The sequence below is a fragment of the Coffea arabica genome, chromosome 1c (assembly GCF_036785885.1).
Source record: "Coffea arabica cultivar ET-39 chromosome 1c, Coffea Arabica ET-39 HiFi, whole genome shotgun sequence".
Classification (NCBI taxonomy): Eukaryota; Viridiplantae; Streptophyta; class Magnoliopsida; order Gentianales; family Rubiaceae; genus Coffea; species Coffea arabica.
The window spans coordinates 55,724,007-55,745,154 of NC_092310.1; the positions used below are offsets into that span (position 1 = coordinate 55,724,007).

The following is a 21,148-nucleotide window of genomic DNA, read 5'->3' on the forward strand; positions in this document are numbered from 1 at the left end:
AGATCAAAAATTATTTGTTAAATCCTTCGATTTTAGTGCCATTTCAGCTAGGAAGACTTCTGATTATGTATTTGTCTATTCTTGATGAGACTGTTGTATGCGTTCTGGGACAGCATATCGAATCTGAGAGAAAGGAACAAGTCATCTACTATCTGAGTAAGTAATTTACAGCATATGAGTCCAACTATTCTTTTCTTGAGAGAAATTATTGTGCTTTAGCATTGGCAGTTTAGAAGTTGAGACATTATTTGTTCGATTATACCACTTACCAGATTTCTCGTTCTGATCCTGTAAAATACTTATTGGAAAAGTCGATGTCCACGGGACGTATGACTAAGTGGCAAATGATTCTTTCTGAATTCGACATTGTCTTCACAATACAAAAGAATGTCAAGAGCCAAGTCATAGCAGATCATTTAGCAGAAAATTCAAGAGATGATAATTACCAGCCATTGCATACCTACTTTCTTGATGAAGAAATTCTGTTTATTGGAGCAGTTGAGAACATGAGTGAGCAGTATCCTAAATGGAGGTTACTTTTCGACGGTGCGTCAAATTCTTTTGGAGTTAGAATTGGAGCAGTTTTAGTGTCGCCTGAAGGGAAACTCTATCCTGCTACTGTCAAATTACTATTTCCTTGTACCAACAACATAGCCTAGTGAAGCTTGTATTTTTGGATTGAAGATGGCATTGGACATGGAGATCAAGGACCTGATAGTATTTAGTAATTTCGATTTACTTGTACACCTGACGCTTAAGCAGTAGGTAACTCGAGATTCAAAAATTATGATGTATCATTGTAACTTGTTTAATTTGGCCAGCAAATTCAGAATTTTAGAACTTAGACGTATTCCCCGAACCTGTAACGCCTTTACTGATGCTTTAGCTACTCTGTTTTCGATGATCAACATCTTGATGGGTTGGTGATTGAGCCTATACAGATTCAACTTCAGGATAGGTCAGCGCATTCTCTGGTTATGAAAATGGACTCTGATGTTCGCTCCCAGTACAATGATATTAAGAAATTCATGAAAACGAGATCCTATCCTCCTGATACTGATTCGATTGTAAAAAGTTTCTTACGCAGAATGTCATTAAGATTCTTCTTGAACAGAGAAGTGTTATACAAGAAAATATCTGATTTGGACCTTCTGAGATATATCAATGAAGAGAAAACTAATTATACAAGGAACTGCATCGTGGGATTTGTGGACCACACATAAATAGGCATTTATTGGCTAAGAAAATCATGGAAACAGGGTATTTTTGACTTACCATGGAGTATGACTGTGTAGATTTTATTAGAAAGTGTGTCAAGTGTTAAATGTATGATGATGTTATACGTGCTCTTCCTACAGAATTGCATAGTATGACTGCTCCGTGACCATATTCGATCTGAGGAATGGATGTGATCGAAACTACTGGCCCTCCTGTTTTGAATGGACATCGATTCATTTTAATGGCGATAGAATATTTCACCAAATAGGTTGAAACCGTATCCTATAAGCACGTGACTAAAAAAGTAGTGTCGAATTTCTTGAGAAATAATATCATTTGTCGTTTTGGGGTACCGAAAATATTGATAACTGATAATGTCAAGAACCTCAATAATGATATGGTGGATGAATTATGTGAACAGTTCAAGATTAGACATCAAAATTCTGCCATTTACAGATCTCAGATGAATGGAGCCGTTAAAGCCGCAAATAAGAATTTAAAAATGATCATTTATAAGATGATTGAAGCACAGCGGGATTGGCATGAGAAACTGTCTTATGCGTTGATGGCGTACAGAACTACGATCACGACTTCTACCGGTGCAACTCCTTATTCTCTTATGTATGGAATGAAAGCAGTATTGCCTGCAGAAGTTGAAATTCCTTCTTTATGCATTTTGATCGAAGCTCAGATAGAATAAGTTGAATGGATCAGAGAACGTCATGAGCAGTTGTATCTAATTGATGAAAAGAGGTTGAATGCCGTCTGTCTCGGACAATGTTATCAACGAAGAAAGACTCGTGCTTATAACAGAAAAGTTAAGCCTCGTTTGTTTGAAGTCGGAAATAAGGTCTTGAAACAGATTTTCCCAATGCAAGAGGAGGCTAAAGGAAAGTTTGCTCCTAATTAGTTTTTCTTTGAAATTACTGCAAGAGTCGGATTTAAGGCAGGCTCTTGTTCATTTTTCCATCTCGATATCCTATTCCTAATTTTTTTCTTTTGACTTTTCAGAACCACCTCCTTTTCGCTTGGTAGTCCCTTAAGATGATTAACCTTATACTGGGGCAAATTTGTTTTTTTTTTAAAAAAAAAAAAAGAAAAAAAGAGAAAAAGAGAAAATTGGTTAGAATTAAATTGCAGCAAATTTTATCTCTTTCCAACCTTAGACCGAAGCAAGTTTTTCGAAAGAATGCTATCTCAAATGATTGCAAACCCATCATATGATCCACTTTCAAACCTCAATATTTTTTTCACTACTTCATCCGATCCTAGTTACAAGAGTCCAAAGTTGCCGACTTTCATCTCAAATTGTAACCAATTTTTCTTAACCAATTGACAAATGCTGTAAATATAACTTTTCTAAAATATGTCAGAGAAAATTATCTCATTGATGCCACAAATTCTCAAAATATGACTGGATTGATACAGTAGGGATTAAAATCGTCTTGTCTATGTCTCAAGGTGAAAATCTGAAAGGGCACCTTCTAAAAAAAAAGAAGAACAAAAAGAAAAATGAAAAAAACAAAAAAAAAGGAAAAAGAAAAGAAAAAGGGTGTGGGTAATTTTAGTGAAAACCCGAAAGGGCGTTAAGGTAGGGTTTTGGAATACAAGAGGATCATGAACGCAGAACAAGAGGCTGAGGTCTAAAAGCTGGTGACTATATTGATTTGGGTCTCTTTCATACTGTTGTTCTTTTGCTGACAATGAATTCCAAAATGGATGACGTCGAAGGGGTCAGATGGAGCACTTTCCTTCATCAAATGCTGTCCTCTAAATATGTGTCCAACTTTTGACCCTTGGACTCATGTTCATAAATCTAACAATTTTGTTTTACTATTCTATTTACTATTTTATTTATTAGGTATCATTGTTTATTTCATATCAACATTATTGCATAATAAATAATACATATTCAATTGTTTATATCGCTCATCTATTGGATCTCATTCAAAAGACAATCCCCTATAATTTATCCCAAAGGAGTCATGAAATTGAAGGTCCTATGATAATAAAGTATGGATAATTGACATTTGACAGTTGCAAAGATTCTGAAGGGGTTGTCGATCGAATCAAAGGGAGCGATTTGTTGATGTTGAAACTCATGTTTACATGGTTCTCAAGGCAAAGGGATGACATGGTGGCTGCAGTGTTTTCATCACAATTGTTTCTTTCTTTTTTCCTTTTTACAGGAAAAATTATGTGACACAATACTGATTTAGTTGAGCATGATTCACACTGGGGCAAATGGTAGAAGGATTGAGTTCCAGGTTTCGCTGTACATTTCTAAAGAAAGAAAAGAAAAATCATTATTTCCTTTCTTTTAAAATTCGAAAAATCAAGAAAAGTTGTAAGTCCACCAAGTTTGTCTTGGTTTATTACTTTTTAAGCAACATGCAGTATGATCATTCAGCTCGATAGCAATTGTGTTTCCATATCTTCCACTAGTTATTTGGGTTCGAGTTTAATCCCACCTATTATCTAGGTTTCGATCATATTTTCATTCTCTTAATAGGTATATGGGTTTGGATTCAACTCCATTGAACAATCTAGATGCAAATTTAATTTTCTGTGGGTGAGTCTCAGCGTCCACCGCGTACCCTTCGACCCCCTTCTTGACAAGTCAAAAGATCAAATTTAATTTTCTATTGGTGAGTCTTAACGTCCACCGCGCACCCTGCTACCCCCTTCTTGATAATTTAATTTTCTATTGGTGAGTCTCAACGTTCACCGCGCACCCTTTTACCCCCTTGTTGACATATCAAAAGATCAAATTTAATTTTCTGTTGGTGAGTCTCAACGTCCATCGCGCACTCTTCTACCCCCATTTTTGATAATTTAATTTTCTGTTGGTGAGTCACAACGTTTACCGCGTACCCTTCTACCCTCCTTTTTGACAGATCAAAAGATCAAATTTAATTTCTTATTGGTCAGTCTCAACGTCCACCGTGCACCCTTCTACCCTTCTTCTTGATAATTTCATTTTCTGCTCGTGAGTATCAGCGTTCACAGCGCACCCTTCTATCCCTTTCTTGACAGATCAAAAGATCAAATTTAATTTCTTGTTGGTGAGTTTCAGTGTCCGCCGCATACCCTTTTACCCCCTTCTTGATAATTTAATTTTCTGTTAGTGAGTTTCAGCGTCCACCCCCCTTTTTGATAATTTAATTTTCTATTGGTGAGTCTCAGCGTCCACCGCGCACCCTTCTACCCCCCTTCTTGACAGATCAAAAGATCAAATTTATTTTTTGTTGGTGCGTCTCAGTGTCCACTGCGCACCCTTCTACCTTCCTTATTGACAATCAAATTTAATTTCCTGTTGGTGAATCTTAGCGTCCGCCGTGCACCTTTCTATCCTCCTTCTTGGAGAGTAACCGCGTCTCTCCGTGTATCTTTTCCTAAATTATGACAATTTACTTGTTTTGACTGTTTTGATTAATAATTGTGCTTTCTTATTCATTTTATATTTCATGTTTATGATTTTGAGAGCTCAGACTTTTTCAACTTTGCAAAGATCACAGATGATCAATGCACTTGTGACTCACTTGTATTCGAATACGTTTGACCTGATTCTTATGGCGGGATACGTAGGCAACTCTACACGAGTTCGGTCACGTCTTTTGCAACGTTATTGTATCATTTTTGTCCAATAATTTTAGCCAAATGTTGGCTTGTTATTTTAGCTCAAGTGCAGTTAAAAGAGATATGTAAGCAATTTGATGTCCACGTCTTTGTCTTCAGTTTCTTCAAAACTCTAAACAAAGAGAAGCAAGTTGTAAACGCCAAACTTTTGTCAAATTTTAATATTTTCTTGAATTTTTTTATTTAATAAGTTATTTATTGTCTTGTATTTTAATGTGTTTTTTTTTCTCATTTTTGTAGTTTTATCTTAAGAAAAAAAAGAGAAAAGTCAAAATCAAAAGCAAAAAGCAAAAATCAAACTAAACTTACATATTTTCATCATTTTCCCTACCAAAACAACTATTAACCTATTTTACACTTAATTCCCATGCACCTTTCTTTTCATTAGCTGAGAAAATCATCATTTTGGTAAAACTAACACACAAACTCCACTTTTTGGCTCCCAATATACATCTCTCGGCCTTGCTCTTCTTTTTGCTTGGAAGTCAGACACAATAAGGAAGACAAGAACCAACTTACTCCTCCCAAGTCACTCTCGGCTCTCTGTTTTCTTTCAACTAGACAAACACACACAACGACAAAAGCTCCATTCATTTCTTCTTTTGAACCTCTCAGCTCCCTCTACACATTTTCTTCCACAAAATCAAAACACAAAAAGGGAGGCAGCAACCGGTTGGACAATTGGAACTTGGGAATTTGGTCAAAAAAAACTTTAGCCAACAGACCATAATTCTAGTTGAGGTATTTTTCCTTTCTTTTTTCGATTTTTTTTCTTTTCTTTTTCTTTCCTTTTTTTAGTTATATATAAAGCATGTTTAGTTGTTGATTTGTCCCTTTCTCTTGCTGGTTTTATTGTTGTGGTGTTGTTGGGCAAGTCCAAGATTAGGTTGAGGAAATGAAAGATGATTTTTGTGTATGCATGCTAAATGTTTGATAAAATGTCGAAATGAAAAAAAAAGAATTAAAGTAGTGAAATAGATTATTATAACTAATGTGTGGCCTGAAGGACATTCAGTTATCCAAGTTTTCTGGAGTTTTGAGTCTTAAAAGTATTGAAAGTTTTTTTTTAATTTTTAGGGCTATTTTGATTTAATTTTGTCATATTTGTTGTTGCTTGTATTGATTTCAGTTCATATTTATGTTGTAAAAATCACAATGAGTGTTGTAGTATGAATTTTATGATTTTTAGTGGTGATTATAGTGGTTTTAAAAAAATAAAAATTGGGCTTTGTTTTGGCCATTTTGCCACTTTTGGTTATTTTTTTTGTAAAAACTAAACTCAAAAATGGAATCTACACGAAAATCGAGTGAGGGGTGTATTTTGAGAAAATTTGGCAACCGAAAAATTCATCTGCGGCTGCCATGGCAGCCGGTGGCTGGAGTTTCCGAAGAAACGGAAGTGGAGGGAAAAAAACGAGGGAAAGAAAAAGAGAAGAAAAAAAACATAAAAGAAAGAAAAACAAGAAGAGGGAAAAAGAAAAAAAAAATTTGTTGGGCTAATGTTTTATTTTCGGTTGGGCCAAGAATTTTTTTTTGTGTTGGGTTTCGATTGGACATGTATTTGGGCTTGTGGTTCAAACCCAACCCCTTTTCACCAGGTTTAGCTTAGTAAATTTAGTGTTGGCCCGTACCTTTTACCACTGGGTTTTTGATGGGCCAGATGTCCTTTGGCCCGACAAAAATACAAGAAAGGCCCGATGGCCTTTTTCTTGCCCAAATCGGAAACCAAAATTTTCACTTTAACCCCTGATCTTTGGAGTAGTTTTATTGTGGTCCTAAAAATTTTAAATTTCTTTCACTTAGGCCTTCAAATAATTTCACTTTGGTCCCTGTACTTTATCTTTTATTTAATTTTGACCCCTGAACTTTACAAAATTATATTTTTACACCAAATTTTTTTTAATTTTGCAATTTAGTTCCTAGTGAATTTTGACTCTTTTTATTATGATTGTTTCTTTTCTTTAATAGCTAATTATGTTACTTTTGAATATGTTTAACTTGTAATTTTTAGATGTTCTTAAGTTTCTTTATATTTGACATATTAATGTGAATTTAGTATTTTTATCATTATTATTATTTTCAATTAAATTGGTGCCATGATTCTTTTGTTCATTTTGAGTACAAATAGACAATTTGACTTCCATTTAGTCACAATTGCAAAAGGGAGGTACCCCTATTATTATTTAAATGTCAATTACGAGCTCTTATATGCTCCTATATGTTCTTATGTGTTTATATTTTTTTATGCTCTATTTATTTGATTTAAATGTTCATTCAAATTTTCTTATATTTGTTTAGTTAATTTTCATAATTATTTGAGAAGCATTTAAATACCTCAAGAATGTAATAGATAGGATAACTAGATTTGTTTTATTATATTTTCCCATTTTAGATTGTAATTAGGTCCCCTATTGTAATAGATAGGGTAGATAAGATTTTTATTTTTCCATTTTAGATTGTAGTTAGGCTCTCCACTGTAATAGATAGGTCTTTGCGTGTTTATGTGGTTTATGTGTTATGTGCTTTACCCGCTTTTCTAATAATTTTTGTATCTATATGTTATATTTATGTGTTTATTTGTTTTAATTTATGCCTATTTGTCTTACTATGTATTATTAATGCGTGACGTCATCACACTAGTCCAACGCTAGTTGTGACTTTTCCCTCCGTTTATTTGCTAGTCCAACGCTAGTAAGGACTTTTAGAAATTGACTAGTCTAACGCTAAACCCTTAGATTGTTCATGCATTAGATTCATCTTTTGTGTGATATTTATTACATTTTAATGCATATTTTTATTTTTAGGATCTTTTGTCATTTGCATGATATTTTCTATTATATTATTCTCTATCCCCTTACTCTCTATATGTGTTAATTATATCATTTAGAATTGTATCTCATTTAAGAAATTGTAAAAAAAGTTAGTTCATTTGCTTGTTTATATTAGGAAAATTATTCTTTGAACATGGGAAATGGGTGATTATAACTCTTTAGTTTAAATACTCCATCAATTCTTGTATAAGAAAATTATGTCACGAGTTTTTGCCTCATGTACCTATTATGTTGCATTCTATTTTCTTTGAACACTTATACCTATTTATTTTTTTAATTCAATCATTTGCATATTCGTGACACATTTAAGGAATTATTTTGGCTTTCGCAATTAATGCGATTGGTATCAATTAAACGCTTGAATGAACATTTTGTCCCTTTCGATATTTTATTTAGATTTGCATCCATATAGGAAACATCCAAACGCGATAAATTTAAGAGTTAGATTAGAGAAATTTTGATTAAACCACACAACTAGTTTAGACTAGATTGAAAGGGTGTCTTAGGTTCGAATTAATCAAACCTTTGCCTTCATTTTCTTCAATCGTAACTCTCGAACTCATTTTTCCTTGTTTTTCAAAGACCTGGAGTTGTCCAAAAGGGTTTTATTTTATTTTATTTTTATCAAAAATATTTTTGGGTGACTTGGTATACTCAAACTCAATACCAAGTGGTGACTCCTGTTTTTCTTAAAAATTCTTTTAGACTAAATTTTGGACCCAAACTGTCGCACTCTTTAAAGCCCCATTCTAAGTCCTTTTTTGCTTATTTTAAAATAAAATCACATCTTTTATAAATACTTATTTTCATCGCGAAAAATGGGGCGTGACAAGAATTTTTCAAAAAAACTTTCAATAGTATTTTCTCATCCGGTACTGGAGAGTTTGATGAAGAGGAAGTGTATGAGAAAATCCTTAAAGATCTAAACATCAATGTGGAGAAAGCTAAACGAGTTGTTCACGATCTTGCACGGAGTAGATTGTCAAATTTACTTATTCAAGCCATGGCACTTCTTCGACAGAGAAATCATGCTGGGGTGGTAAGGAAGCTTATTCTTGGAATCTCTTTGACTAGTTTTCTAATGTATTTGCGCTCGATACGTCTTAGATTTAATGCTTCTTCCTTCTGTTTTAGGTATCCTCACTGAACGACTTGTTAGCCTGTGACAAGGCTGTTCCTTCTACCTCATTAACATGGGAGGTACCAGAGGAATTGGTCGATTTGTACGTCATATACCTGAAAAATGATCCAGCAACAGAAAAGTTGTCCAGATTACAGTATCTACTGAACATAAGTGATTCAACAGCAGAAGCTTTACGAGCAATGAAGGATAGAACACTGCCAAATGGAAATGCAGCTGCTGGTGAGGAAGAGTTAGTATTTTGAAGGGTCCAACCACGTTAGGCCATGCCCTAATTGACTCACATTACTTCGCGCCTTTTTCCTTGTAGATGGAAAGGAAAAGATCACGATTTTCTTTGCCCATTAATGGGTTATAGACTCATAGTAATTTATTGGCTTGAGTTGAAACGCTTTGGGTTTGAAATGAAAAGAAAAAGGAGAGCCTCAACACGCACTTGCCAAATATCCTCACCTTTTTTTTTTGGGTTCCCCCTCTGCAAATTATATATTATGACAAGATTTTTGGTATGATGGTACGGTGACTGATAATAAGCCTAAGGTTTTGTTTGATAACGTAATTCAATATTTAAATTTAATGGATTCAGATTTTAACGTGTTCACAGGCGTTTGATAATAAAAAATTGAACATGTTAATTAATTAATTGATATTGAATTTCTCATGCAAAATTTGCTCTTAAAATTAAGTGATAAGTTATTCACTTATTACTGAATGTGATATATATTCAAATATATTATATGTAATACTTAACAATTCAATAATTTAATAAATTTAAACTTTAGATTTTAATTTTCAAACTTCAGTTTTATTAAACACACCATAAATATCAAGAAAATCTTGTCTTGGAAGTTTGAAAAACTAGAATCTTGTCTGTAAGCAGCTATAGGCTAGGTAAATAAATTTTAAGCTAAAAAAAAAAAAATTGGAGAACAAGATTAACTTGGGGAGGTTAGTGCAATTTTAGAAATTTAAGGGAGATGAGTGCTAGTGTTAGAAACTTTAAGGGAGGTTTCTGCAATTATCCCATATACAAAAGCAAAAGGTTTTTTTCTTTTTTATTTTTTTGGCCAGAACAAAAAGAAGATTTGTACATACATGGGTAAGAATAAAAGATGGCCGCAGCCAACGTCATGGTCCAAATTCCATTTTCACGATCGTTCTTGCATTTAAATGTTCAAACTTACACCTCTCAAGCCAAAGTACAAGATGGACTCCAAAAGGATAGTTTTATCTTTTAATCAAAATTATTGTGAAAATAAAATTTAGACTATGCTAATATTGGAGGAGAAATGAGTTTGGTGGTATAAAAGAAAAGAGTGTAAATGTAGAGTTTCAAATTTATATCATTCCAATTCTCATTTATACATTTAAAAAATAATTGTTTGTTAAAAAAAAAAGACCATGGCAAATAGTTGCCATAAAGGATTGGGATCATAACTTCATTAAGGTAACAAATTTTAAGTGATAGGCATAAAAGAAGAGAAAACAAACACTTTTAAGAAGATTGTAACAAATATTATCTCTTTTGTAATGAAAAAAATACATTAGATAATATGACAATTTAATCATAATTGCTTTGCGAATGTATCTTTTTCTTGTGTGAGCGAAGTTAAATATTATAGCATTTGAAATTACACTCATATAATTACAACAAAGAATAATGGAGTTCCTTTCTTTATGATCATGGGATGGCAAAATTTTGAAACTAAAAAGAAAAGCAAAAAAAAAAAAAAATTTTTGGTTTGTGCAAGAAGATTAAAAACTTGCAAATGTAATCCTGAAATTCGAAAAAAAATAAAAGGAGGTATAAAAATGATAGAATTCCTCATGCTTATTTTACTTTTATAACAGTAGTTAAACTTGCTCAACTTTTATAATAATTTATTATGCCTTTTAAGAGTATGTTGTTTTCTTCCCCCTTATTTTTTGATTGTTCCCGAGTTGCCACTTGCTTTTGTTTGTTAATATTTCGTGTACGTATAATATTGTACAAATTTCTTTTTTAACCTTTTAGCATTATATAATTTCGGATTCTTCAAATTTACAAACAAAAGCTTACTTTGGATCAGCCTAATTTTTCAATAATTCAAAATAATGCGATCCTGATGTGGTAAAAATGTCAAAATAGTTCATGAATTCTCCTCTCATTTATTTCTTAAAAAGTTTGGGATTTTCCTTAACAATTTTTTGGGGACCAATACCAGTTTTACAATCATATAAATATTTTCTGCTTTATATCAGAGCTGTGGTAATTCTAAAAGATTAATATGACCATAGCATCAAACTATATCAGGTGATGAATTATCTAACTATATCAAATCAATAAAAAAAGTACCTTCTAATATATATTATATTTATATAGATCATGTTATTAACTTTGAATTAATATAGTTGACTTGCGGATTCTATTTTGTTTTGATTAATTATGGCAACTTGGGCATGGCTAATCCAACGATTTCATTTCGTCTGAAGCAAATACCTCCAATCTTCAACTTCATGAGAAGTTTGGAATCAGCAAGACAATTAATTTTTCCTCTTAATTACTGAGTCCAAAAAACAAAATACAGTAATGTCTCCAGTCATTTAATAAGTTTCAATCAATTAGTAGTATTAAAAAGTATAAAGTAAACAATTTTTTTAGCTAATCTATTTAACTGTACAATTTATTATCTAAAATTCACAATACAAGCAATCTAAAATATTATTCTATTTATGATGTGTTTTCAAGAAACTTAAGAAGTGTGTGTGTGAAAATACATTTATGTATGTGAAAATATGTTTATATGTGTGAAAAAAATCATTTTTGTATGTTAAAATGTATGTGAAAAAGTTTATGTATTAAAATGTATTAATTAATATGATGGGTCATGTGTTTGAGATAACCCAATATGATCCAATCCAAAATCAATCCAATCTAAAGTTGGGCGGGTTGGGTATAACCCATTTAAATGAAAACCCAATATTAAGTACTAACCCACCCAAAACCCGTCCAATTGCCAGGTATGCCTGTTACTATTGTATGACAAGAATTCCTTTCTTCCTTGAAATCCGAATCAATGTAGATTATACAAATATTATCGTTGTTAAAAAAAAAAAAAGAAGAAAAAATCCGAACCAAGGAACGAATTTGTGGAGGAGAAAAGATTAAAAATAGCCAAAAAGTTGGCATTTGCTTTATAATCTCGCTTTAGAACTTGAAAAGCACATGGATTAAGGGCAGCTTACAATGTGAAGCACGTGAATGGTCCGCTTTCAATTCATGAAACTTTCTATTGTTCACCTCTTGTTCGTTAGTTAAAAAGTTTGTCCCATTCCATGAAGATTCAGGCCCCAACTAAACAGGTCCTGCGGCTTCGCAGTTGAACAAATTGAATCTAGCCGCTGCAAACGCGCGGAAGGCGTGAAAGTTCTACAATTCTTTTTCTTAAATAAAAAACTCAAATGCAGACAGCCGAAATATACAGTACTAAATGGACAACCACAGGTCCACAACACAACTGCCCATCGTTGGAGGACAAATTTAGAAATGAAACGAAACACATATCCATGGCACCGTTCCTTTCTTGACGAGAGGGGAAAAAAAGAAAGCAAGAGACTATAAAAAGGGCCAGAATCGTGGGGACCATTTCAGTGCGTTGACATTCCTGCCTGAATTCTGTTACTATATATTTTTTTTTTCCTAAAATGGTACATTTGATTTAATGCATTAATATCTTGTACCATTAACGTGGTTTCTTTTTCGCTTTCTGAAGTCCAAGTCTGATCCATACCACCGCTAGTGCTCAATTGATGTTAAAAGTTTCGGCATTGTTCCCAAATCTTACACCTTTAAAACTTGTTCTCGATTGATTATCTTCACTGACTGACTGCAGATTCTTATTTTAGATAATCAATTTTTGTAATGTTTTAAGTTATCTTTGAATTTTGATTGTAAATTTTTTTAGTGATAAAAAAATTTTAAATTTATAATCAGCTAAAAGTAGTTTTTTCTAATTCTAATTATTATTTATAATCAATTTCCTTAATCAGATTTTATAAAATCTAAAATAATTAAGAACAAGACCTAAGTCGGCAAGCTAGCGCGACTTGCATTTATAATGTAAAATAGAGAGTAAAGGTAACATGTCCAATAAGTCTCATATTGAGCTCGACCCCATGATGACGTGTTTCCCGTGCACTAAAACTTACCAGTACTAGTGTAAGTGCACAACTCGTCGAAATTACTACTAGTTAATATGCAGGAACGACTTCCACATCTTTCTCTTATCCTTTTACCGTTTTCTAGAAGAATTGTAGCTTTGTCAGGATGATGAAGCAAACAGCAAAATATATGGTGAGGCTACAGGAATATAAGTGGTGGGTTCAAATTCTCTTTTTCTTCTCTGTAAAAAAAAAAAAATTTAAAAGAAAAGATGGTGATGAGATATGGATGTGTTTGGACAAGGGATTTGGGGCAGGAACCGTCAACAAAAAAACCGTTCAGATTCGTTTGTATATTTTGCATAAAACGCAACTCAATTTGCATACAATTTTGCATAAAATGTAAGTTACTTTGTACACGATGTAACTTACTTTGTACAACGTGTAACTATAGAACAAAATTTTATGAGTCTTATATATGATGTGAAAAATGATGTACAAGATGAAATCTGAAACTTACATTTTTTTTTTTTGGCTAAATCTACATTTTTTTTGGTTAAATCTTGGCAATCAACCTTTCGTAACGGTTGTTTCCTGCAAACCGTTCCTACCCTGAATCCTTGGACAAGAGATGTATTATTTCAAATATCATTTAGAATATTTATTATAGTAAATTTTATGATATGTGAAAGAAAAAAAAGTAATTAAAAGGATAAAAAAGTTGATAAAAAATGTGTCTGTGACACAAATAAATAATTGTTATGAATAATGTAATCTCCAAACAAATTCCAGGATAACGGCATTTGGCTCAAAAAATATAATAGTAATAAAATAAACAAATTGGAAAAATGGCTTGCATGGTGGAGATAGGGATCAATTTGTTAGGTCGGTGGGTGGGTGTGCGGCGGGCCCATAAGCCAACAGCTGGACTAAATGCTCCGTGTTCCATACGAAAAAGTCCTCCTCCCCGTAGCCCCACCCTCACTGGTCTTGCATGTAATCAGTATCGAATGACAATTAGCTAAACTCGTGTCTGCTTCAATGGTTTCGTCTGATCTCGTGTTCAGCATTATATAAATTTGTCCGTATTATAACTGGATCAACAATCACCGGTGAAAATGATTCGGTGCAGCGTAGGTAGTAGCATTGCAGGCGTAAATATTAAATTAATAAATAAAAACCCTAAAATAATAATATAAAAAAAAATGCAGTAAATTCTCTCTTCTTGACATATGTTGCCGGCTCGTGGGATTAAGGGTTGGCTAGTTAAGTTTTCAGGTTTGTTTCAAAAGTTGTCGGCTTTTTGAGATTAAATTTGAAATTAGATTTAATTAAATAATTTCTTACTTTGTAAGAAAAGGAAAAAGACATGTGTGTTCAAAAATTTATTACACTTTTTGATATTATTGTGCTTAGTATTTGCATTTCTTCATTTAGTATCTACGTCTATCGTATCAGTGACTACTCTCCTGGCCATACGGTGCAACATTATTAAAGTAAAAAAAGAAAGAGAGAGAAAGTAGTGGTATTTATTTAGGCATTATATTGTTTAGTGAAAAAATTTGTTTTTGGATTTTAAAAATATTATCTAATTAATTAGAATTAATCTTATATATACTATTACTGTTAGATATATGACACATGCGTGAAATTTAAATTTTACTCGTGTATCATTCATCTAACCGTGACAGTGTATACATTTACAGTGTTTATAAGATTTACTCAATTAATTAATACATTTGTGGAAGATCTTTTCACCTCACATGTCTTGCATCTCCATATAGTGTTTAATTTTTTTTTTAAAAAAATGCCAGCACTCAAATTGTAAGGACAAAAGAATCCAACGCCTCAAAGAGTGTGTTTGGATCGTAAATTATTTGAGATATTTTTACTATAGCATTTTTTGTGATGCGATGTATGTGAGATAAAAAGATAATTAAAAAAATAAAAAATATATTAAAAATTATAATTATGATGTAAGTAAATATATTTGAGCAAATAATATTCTTTCCAAACACTCCGAGGCACAATTAAAAACGTACGGGCTCACGTGAATAATGAACAAATTATCCATAAACTATTAACGATGAATTAGTAGTATAAAATTTGTCCAAAAATTATTTACGTACAAACGATTGCACCAAATCCCAACTCGCAATCGCAATTTGCAGAGGCGTGCGGACAAAGCAAGAAGGCAGGGTCCAGAGGAAGTAAAGAGCAGCAGGGCCACAGGCGATTAGAGGGCCGGGGTGGGGGAGGCGAATCGTAATTGTAAAGAGGAGGGACAGGTACCTCCTGAGTTCCTTCCCTGGGGTGGGTGGGCTCCCACATTGCACCACCGATGGCGAAGTAGATTAGAAGAAGAGTCCTTCCTTCCCAGCAAGTTCCTCCCTCTCTCTCATGATAAAAGTTTAAAAAAGTGGTATTGGTGGTAAATTAGCGGCAACAAGTTGACCTTGACCAACGTGTTCAACAAGCAAATGCTATACTACTACTATTATTATATTATAATAATACTCTACCGCTACTATATAGGTAGTAGTAGTTCTAATTCTTCTAGAGCTCCAAATCTTTGACCCATTCAAACCTGCATTAGGATCATGTAACTGATGACGTACCTGGCCGCCGCCGATACCATACCACGACGCCTCCATCCCCCCATCCCGGTCATTGACAGATCTAGGCCATGCTTGGATTGCTTGTTTCCATCGGAAAATATTATCGTTTTCCGTGATCACATTTCCCTATCACCTTTTTTTCTCGTATATATCAAATCACTACAGTAATTTTTCCATGAAAAATGATGAAAAATACAATCCAAACACAATCCTAGCTTTCTTTTGTTTGGGGGGTTTCTGTTCTCCTTAGGGCTAGGCACAACCATTATACGATTATACTATGCGACGACTATTTTACTGTAACTCGCAACGACTTTATGATTGCTTCTAGAATTCTCGCACCTTTTAATTAACATTATCAGATTACAGTTGCATTCCCGCGATTAAAATGACCATAATGCATAACCAAAAAAAAAACAAAAAAAGAGATAGAGAGAGAGAGAAAAAGATATATATACTAAGCCGTTACGCAAAAAAAAAAAAAAAAAAGTAGTGCCTTAGTTTTTACTAGCTGTAAAGTTTGTGACAATGCATGGTCCAACTTGCATAAAAAGAGTGCAGAGGCTGCTAAGCTTGCCTTTGGTAATTACTAACCTAGAGCTTCCGAGATGGTAGTACGTCAATTGCAACAAAGAAATAAATTAATATTTTTGTCAATCCACTGGAAATGAATTAATCTCCAATCATTTGTCAAACAAGCAAGCAAAAGAGGGCAAAAATAGTAGTAAAGAATTGACTGTGTCATGTGGGGGTGACAACTTGGGCTGTTTTTGAGCAAAGGAACAAGAATCTGAGGAACTTCTGTACCATATACTTACTGAATATACAAAATCCCTGTGGGGTAATAATGTACATCAAAACAAACAAACAAACAAACCAACCCACAAAATGAACAAATGAATTTAGACCCGTCTTATTGCAGCAGCAAAGTCTTTTAGCCTAACCTAAAAGGCAAAGCTTTTGCCTTTTCTACCCCATTCAATTCAACACAGCAATGACTCAAGAAACATATCATCCCTTGGCTCATCTTTCGCTCTAGAGAGGGTATTTTCTTGGGGCACGTTCAGGTAAGATCCCATTGAATTCCCAAAGCCATAATTCCCAGCTGGATCCTGCAACATTTTTAGAGTATATGGAGCTTGTTGCCCTTCAGGTGGTGGTGGCCTAAAGCTTCGAATTGGAATTGGATAGTTAGATTGATGAGACATTACTGAAGGCCTTACGGCCATGGGTGCATTGCTGCTAGGCACAGGCCTGTTGGCTGAATTGCTACCACTACCACGAGCAGCAGGCACGTCGTGGTTGTGCTTGCCCTCGTATGTTGTTATCACCGCCCTCAGATCGTGTGAGGCTCTTTCTACATGTTTCCTAACAGGACAACCTGGATTGGTGCACTTGTAGTAGCTCCTGGACGATAGAAACAAACCCCCGACAATTAGATTAGACTAATCTGTCAATGTTGATGCACTTAAGAGAAACAGAAAAAATTCCCTGCTTCTTGCAGTTAAAAAGGATTTTGTCCAACATAAGAGCAATTTAAAAGACCCCGGAAGACTAAAACTACATGACTAATAGAAGTTCATGGTCTTAGAACTGTCGAGCTAATGCTTCAATGGTCAGTCAAAACATTCAACCAGAGGGACTGGACCAAGCTAAGGACTTGAGACTCAAAAAAGTTCTCGTTAGGACTTTCGGTCTTTCACATAAACAATTGCCCAAAGACTAGACTAGTTGACGAATTCAATTCCAAGGCACCACAAAGGCTGGGTGCTGGGTTTGTAGAAGTTGCAAGTTTCTGAAAATTAGGATCAATCATTCAAACTTTCAAGGACTATCTTCTTAGATAAATGTGGAGGGAACTAAAAGAGCAATCAAGATATATCTTTTTTACCTTGGATTGGGATTTCCTTTCACCACCTTCTGACCATACTTTCTCCATCTATATCCATCATCAAGAATATCAATATCACTAGTGGTTTGAACAACAACTCTAGGTTCTCTCACAGTCCTGCTCCCAGGAGCTGAAATTCCTTCACTTTCACTCTCCGTCTTCCTGCAACATGTATCAGAACATCGGTCAAACATTTAAGACTTACCCTAATCCATAAACACATAAATTAAATCTTAATTTCATTAACACTATCAACTAATTAAGCTTACCATCTTTTAGCATCAGGTTCATCATCATCAAATTCATCTCCACCTGATTTGCTCTTAGAGCTCTGCTCAAAATCATCATCCCCGATCGATATGGACGAATTCTCTGGTGTTGCAACAGAATCCATCTGTCCATTTCCAGTGGAGGCATAGGATTGATCAGGTACATCATTAGATTGAGAACTGTAAGGTTGGATGACAACTGAGCAGGCTGTTGAGGAAGCCGATGATCGTCTAGTAGATTGAGGCTTGGGATGGTTATGGTTTCCTTTATAAACTATTTCAGTTATTTGTCCATCTAAAGATCTCTCAACCTTCTTCTTAGTAGGGCAATTGGGAAACGTGCACTTATAATAGCTTCGCGGATTTTCGCTCCCTTTAACTTGCTTCTGCCCATACTTCCTCCAATTGTAACCATCCTCCGACCTTCTCCGTTCACTTAAAGTCTGTGAAGATTGGTTATAGTTGTTATAATCCGACTGAAATCCGCCGTTTCCTTGAGAATTGGCCTGGATGTTGCCAATTTCAGGAGAAAAACTTTGCATAGAAGTGACATCAGATTTTACGGTAGGGTCATCCTGCTTGGCGGGTTCTTGATAGTTCCAAGCTTGCTGCATTTGTCCCTGTAAAATTTGAACCATTTCAGTATTGAAACAAACACAAAAATCTACCGGCGTAAAGCGAGAGGCTTTCAAGCGAAACATGTGAAACTGCTAAAGTACCTCAGGAATTGTGTTGGTCTGTGGCCTAGAGACAGCTGCCTGGGGCTGGAAAGAGAAGTCCTGGTAGTTCTTTTGTTCTTGCTTGATACCCTGCTGCGAATTGTAGGAATTGCTCTTCCAATTGAAGGCTTGAAATGGAAATGACCCTGTCGTTGGAGATGGAAGTACCTGCAGTCCAATTAAAGATGGGAGTTCAGCAGTCATAACTAGCATCTAATGTTGGTTCTCTTAAATCAAAGCACGACAAGGTTTTAGTGTGATAAAAATTCAAACTTTTCTAGTAATCATATGCAGCAAGGGAAACTAGTCAACACAATTCCCACAATTTTCATTTTCATTCATATTCTTGGAATCCAAGCAGCAAGACAAAACGAAAAGGCAACGAGAAGAAGCTGAAAAGTTGAGTTGAAGACACATACGCTAGAACCAGAGAGGAGAACTGGAGAGTCCAAGAGCTCAGTTGGGCTCAAGCCAGGGGGAATAGCAAAGTAAGAAGAAGGAGAAACAGGGGGCGGAGAAATGGGCAGAGAAGGGGGAGGAAGTGACTTAAACTTAGGTACCCCAGACCCCGTTCTCTCAGCAATTCGATCACCAAGTCCTCTGCTTTCTGCTGCCATACCAGTGCTGGTGGCCATGGAGTAGCCATCAGATGCAAGAAGGTCGGTGAAGGAAGCAGTAGACATGAACGAAGTAGGCGAAAATGAGAAATTTGCGGTGTCCAAGGTTCCTGTAGAGGCGGCCATTTGAACAAGAAGGTAGGAAGGGATGATTAGACCAAGAGAGCTGTAGCTTTATATCAAGTCAGGAGGACTGGTTAGAGAGAGAATCTACCACAATGAGACAGGGGCTGAACGTTTACACGTATCTTGCGAGGCAATTCTTGAACCTTAGGCTGAGGTTTTTCCTTTTCTTTTTTTTTTTTTTTCCTTCCCTTCCTTCCCCCCCTCTCTCTCTCTCGTTTGGGGGATTTAGCCTTTTAGGGTGTCGTTTTGGGGGCCTAGTGTGAGTAAGGCATCTTCTGCGAAGATCAGCAGATGTTTGACCGTGGAAAAAGAAATACTAGTACATAATAATTTAATAGTATATTTTTTGGTTCAAAACTCGTGGGTTTGACCACGATGGCTTCATCCAGAAATGAGAGAGCGGCGGCTGAGAGTTGGATTTGGACAGCTAACGCGCTGTGTCGCTCTCAATTTGGGTGTATTGTCTCTGTAAAGGATTAGCAATAGAGAATTATTTGATCATTGCCAACAGGAGAGTTCTAGATAAACAAGCATGTAAACGGTAGCCAAAAAAAAAAAAAAAAAGAGAGTTTGTGAATGTTAGCTAGATTTATCTTATTAAAAAGGGTTAATCTTTTATACACTGACAATATATATATTAACGGATCTGAATACATATCATATATATAAAATTTGATGTTTAAATTCAAATTCAGATGATGTGGCATTCATCCAATTTCGTCAGTTTATACACTAACAGTGTAGAAAAAATTAATCCCATTAAAAAACTTTATGAACAGTAATTAATTAATCGCATCCTGCGTTTTCTCGTTGCTTTGAGAAATTACAGAGAGAAAGAGGCGCACCATTATTTGTTAATCACTGATTTTGATTCGTAATATCGTGCAGTAATTCTTGCAATGAAATTATGGTTTCAAAACATACATATATTTTTATTGTAGCACTTTTTGTGATGTAATGTATGTGAGATAAAAAGGTAATTAGAAAGATAAAAAAGTGTATTGAAAATTATAATAGTGATGTAAGCAAATATATTTGGGAAAATAACTTACAATCCAAACACACTATTTAATGTTTGGCTAGTTACTTAGTACCATATGTGTAGCCTGGATTGATCACCAGCTACAGCTATCGAATGCAATAAAGTTGTAATACATTTAATAGTAGTGTATTTAACAGTCATTTGGACGAATTTGTTCATTGTTTTTGTGAGATAAGGTAACGTATGCCGTGCGTTTTGTCATGTATATTGTTGACTCCAACTCAAACAACAGGTCATTGTAGTGCTTTTCTCTCTTTTCTGTTTTCATCTTCACCTCCGACTAATCCGCCACCAGCTGCTGCTGCTGCATCATGCCACGTTAAAGTCATTCAATTTTCATTCGTGTGGAAGTGAACAAAGAATTTTCCACGCGAGTAGATTATAGTTACAGTCACATTATTCAAGAATCTCCCATGTCTCCCTCCTCCTCCAAACAAAATCCTTGAAACGGCAGCCACAGCCGCCACTTCTCACCTCGCATGCATAAATGCTTTGGTGGTTACCCAAAATCCAACAAGAATTGAATCTGCTGCCGCTCATGTTCAATTCAATTTGGTCCAAGATCCACAGCATCTGCATTCTTCTGCATTCTGTTTTTTTTTTTTTTTTTTTTGGTTTTTCTGGGCAGCTTCTGTCCTGAATCAGTGATCACCCTGCCCATGCATTGAATCACATCGTGGAAGACGATGATGTGTCCATGAAAACGCTTGACGTTGAAAACATTGACTTGGGGTGTGGTAATGAAATGCATCGCCCCTGTGATTCTGGAAGATTGATGCTAATTGATAGTGATCAAACGAATCACATAACAACATACTATTAATGACAAATTCCAGGCGCAAATGGAGTGGTCAGAGGAATAATTTAAAAGGGTGGTCAGTCAAAATTTCATTTTTC

General features: G+C 34.8%; 1 protein-coding gene and 1 long non-coding RNA gene across 2 annotated transcripts; one reads left to right on the top strand and one right to left on the bottom strand.

The window, feature by feature from the left end:
• Positions 1 to 7,632: 7,632 nt before the first annotated feature.
• On the top strand, positions 7,633 to 9,275 carry LOC140036908 (uncharacterized). Its single transcript, XR_011840487.1, has 2 exons — positions 7,633 to 8,727; positions 8,823 to 9,275. It is a non-coding gene; the product is annotated as an uncharacterized lncRNA (long non-coding RNA).
• Positions 9,276 to 16,378: 7,103 nt separating this feature from the next.
• LOC113731163 (WRKY transcription factor WRKY24-like) lies at positions 16,379 to 19,346 on the bottom strand. Its single transcript, XM_027256256.2, has 5 exons — positions 18,886 to 19,346; positions 18,467 to 18,634; positions 17,748 to 18,367; positions 17,479 to 17,640; positions 16,379 to 16,994 (listed from the first exon to the last, which is right to left on the bottom strand). The coding sequence occupies exons 1-5, from the start codon at positions 19,207 to 19,209 to the stop codon at positions 16,571 to 16,573; spliced, it is 1,698 nt and encodes a 565-aa protein (XP_027112057.2). The 5' UTR covers positions 19,210 to 19,346; the 3' UTR covers positions 16,379 to 16,570.
• Between the last annotated feature and the right edge of the window lie 1,802 nt (positions 19,347 to 21,148).

What these genes read in the sequence shown, in the direction of transcription:
- LOC113731163 (XM_027256256.2), bottom strand. Translation starts at nt 19,209, where the DNA reads ATGGCCGCCTCTACAGGAACCTTGGACACCGCAAATTTCTCATTTTCG. An exon ending in TTCTCCTCTCTGGTTCTAGC is followed by an intron (nt 18,635 to 18,885) that starts GTATGTGTCTTC and finishes ATTGGACTGCAG; the next exon opens with GTACTTCCATCTCCAACGAC. An exon ending in AAAGGAAATCCCAATCCAAG is followed by an intron (nt 16,995 to 17,478) that starts GTAAAAAAGATA and finishes TCTATCGTCCAG; the next exon opens with GAGCTACTACAAGTGCACCA.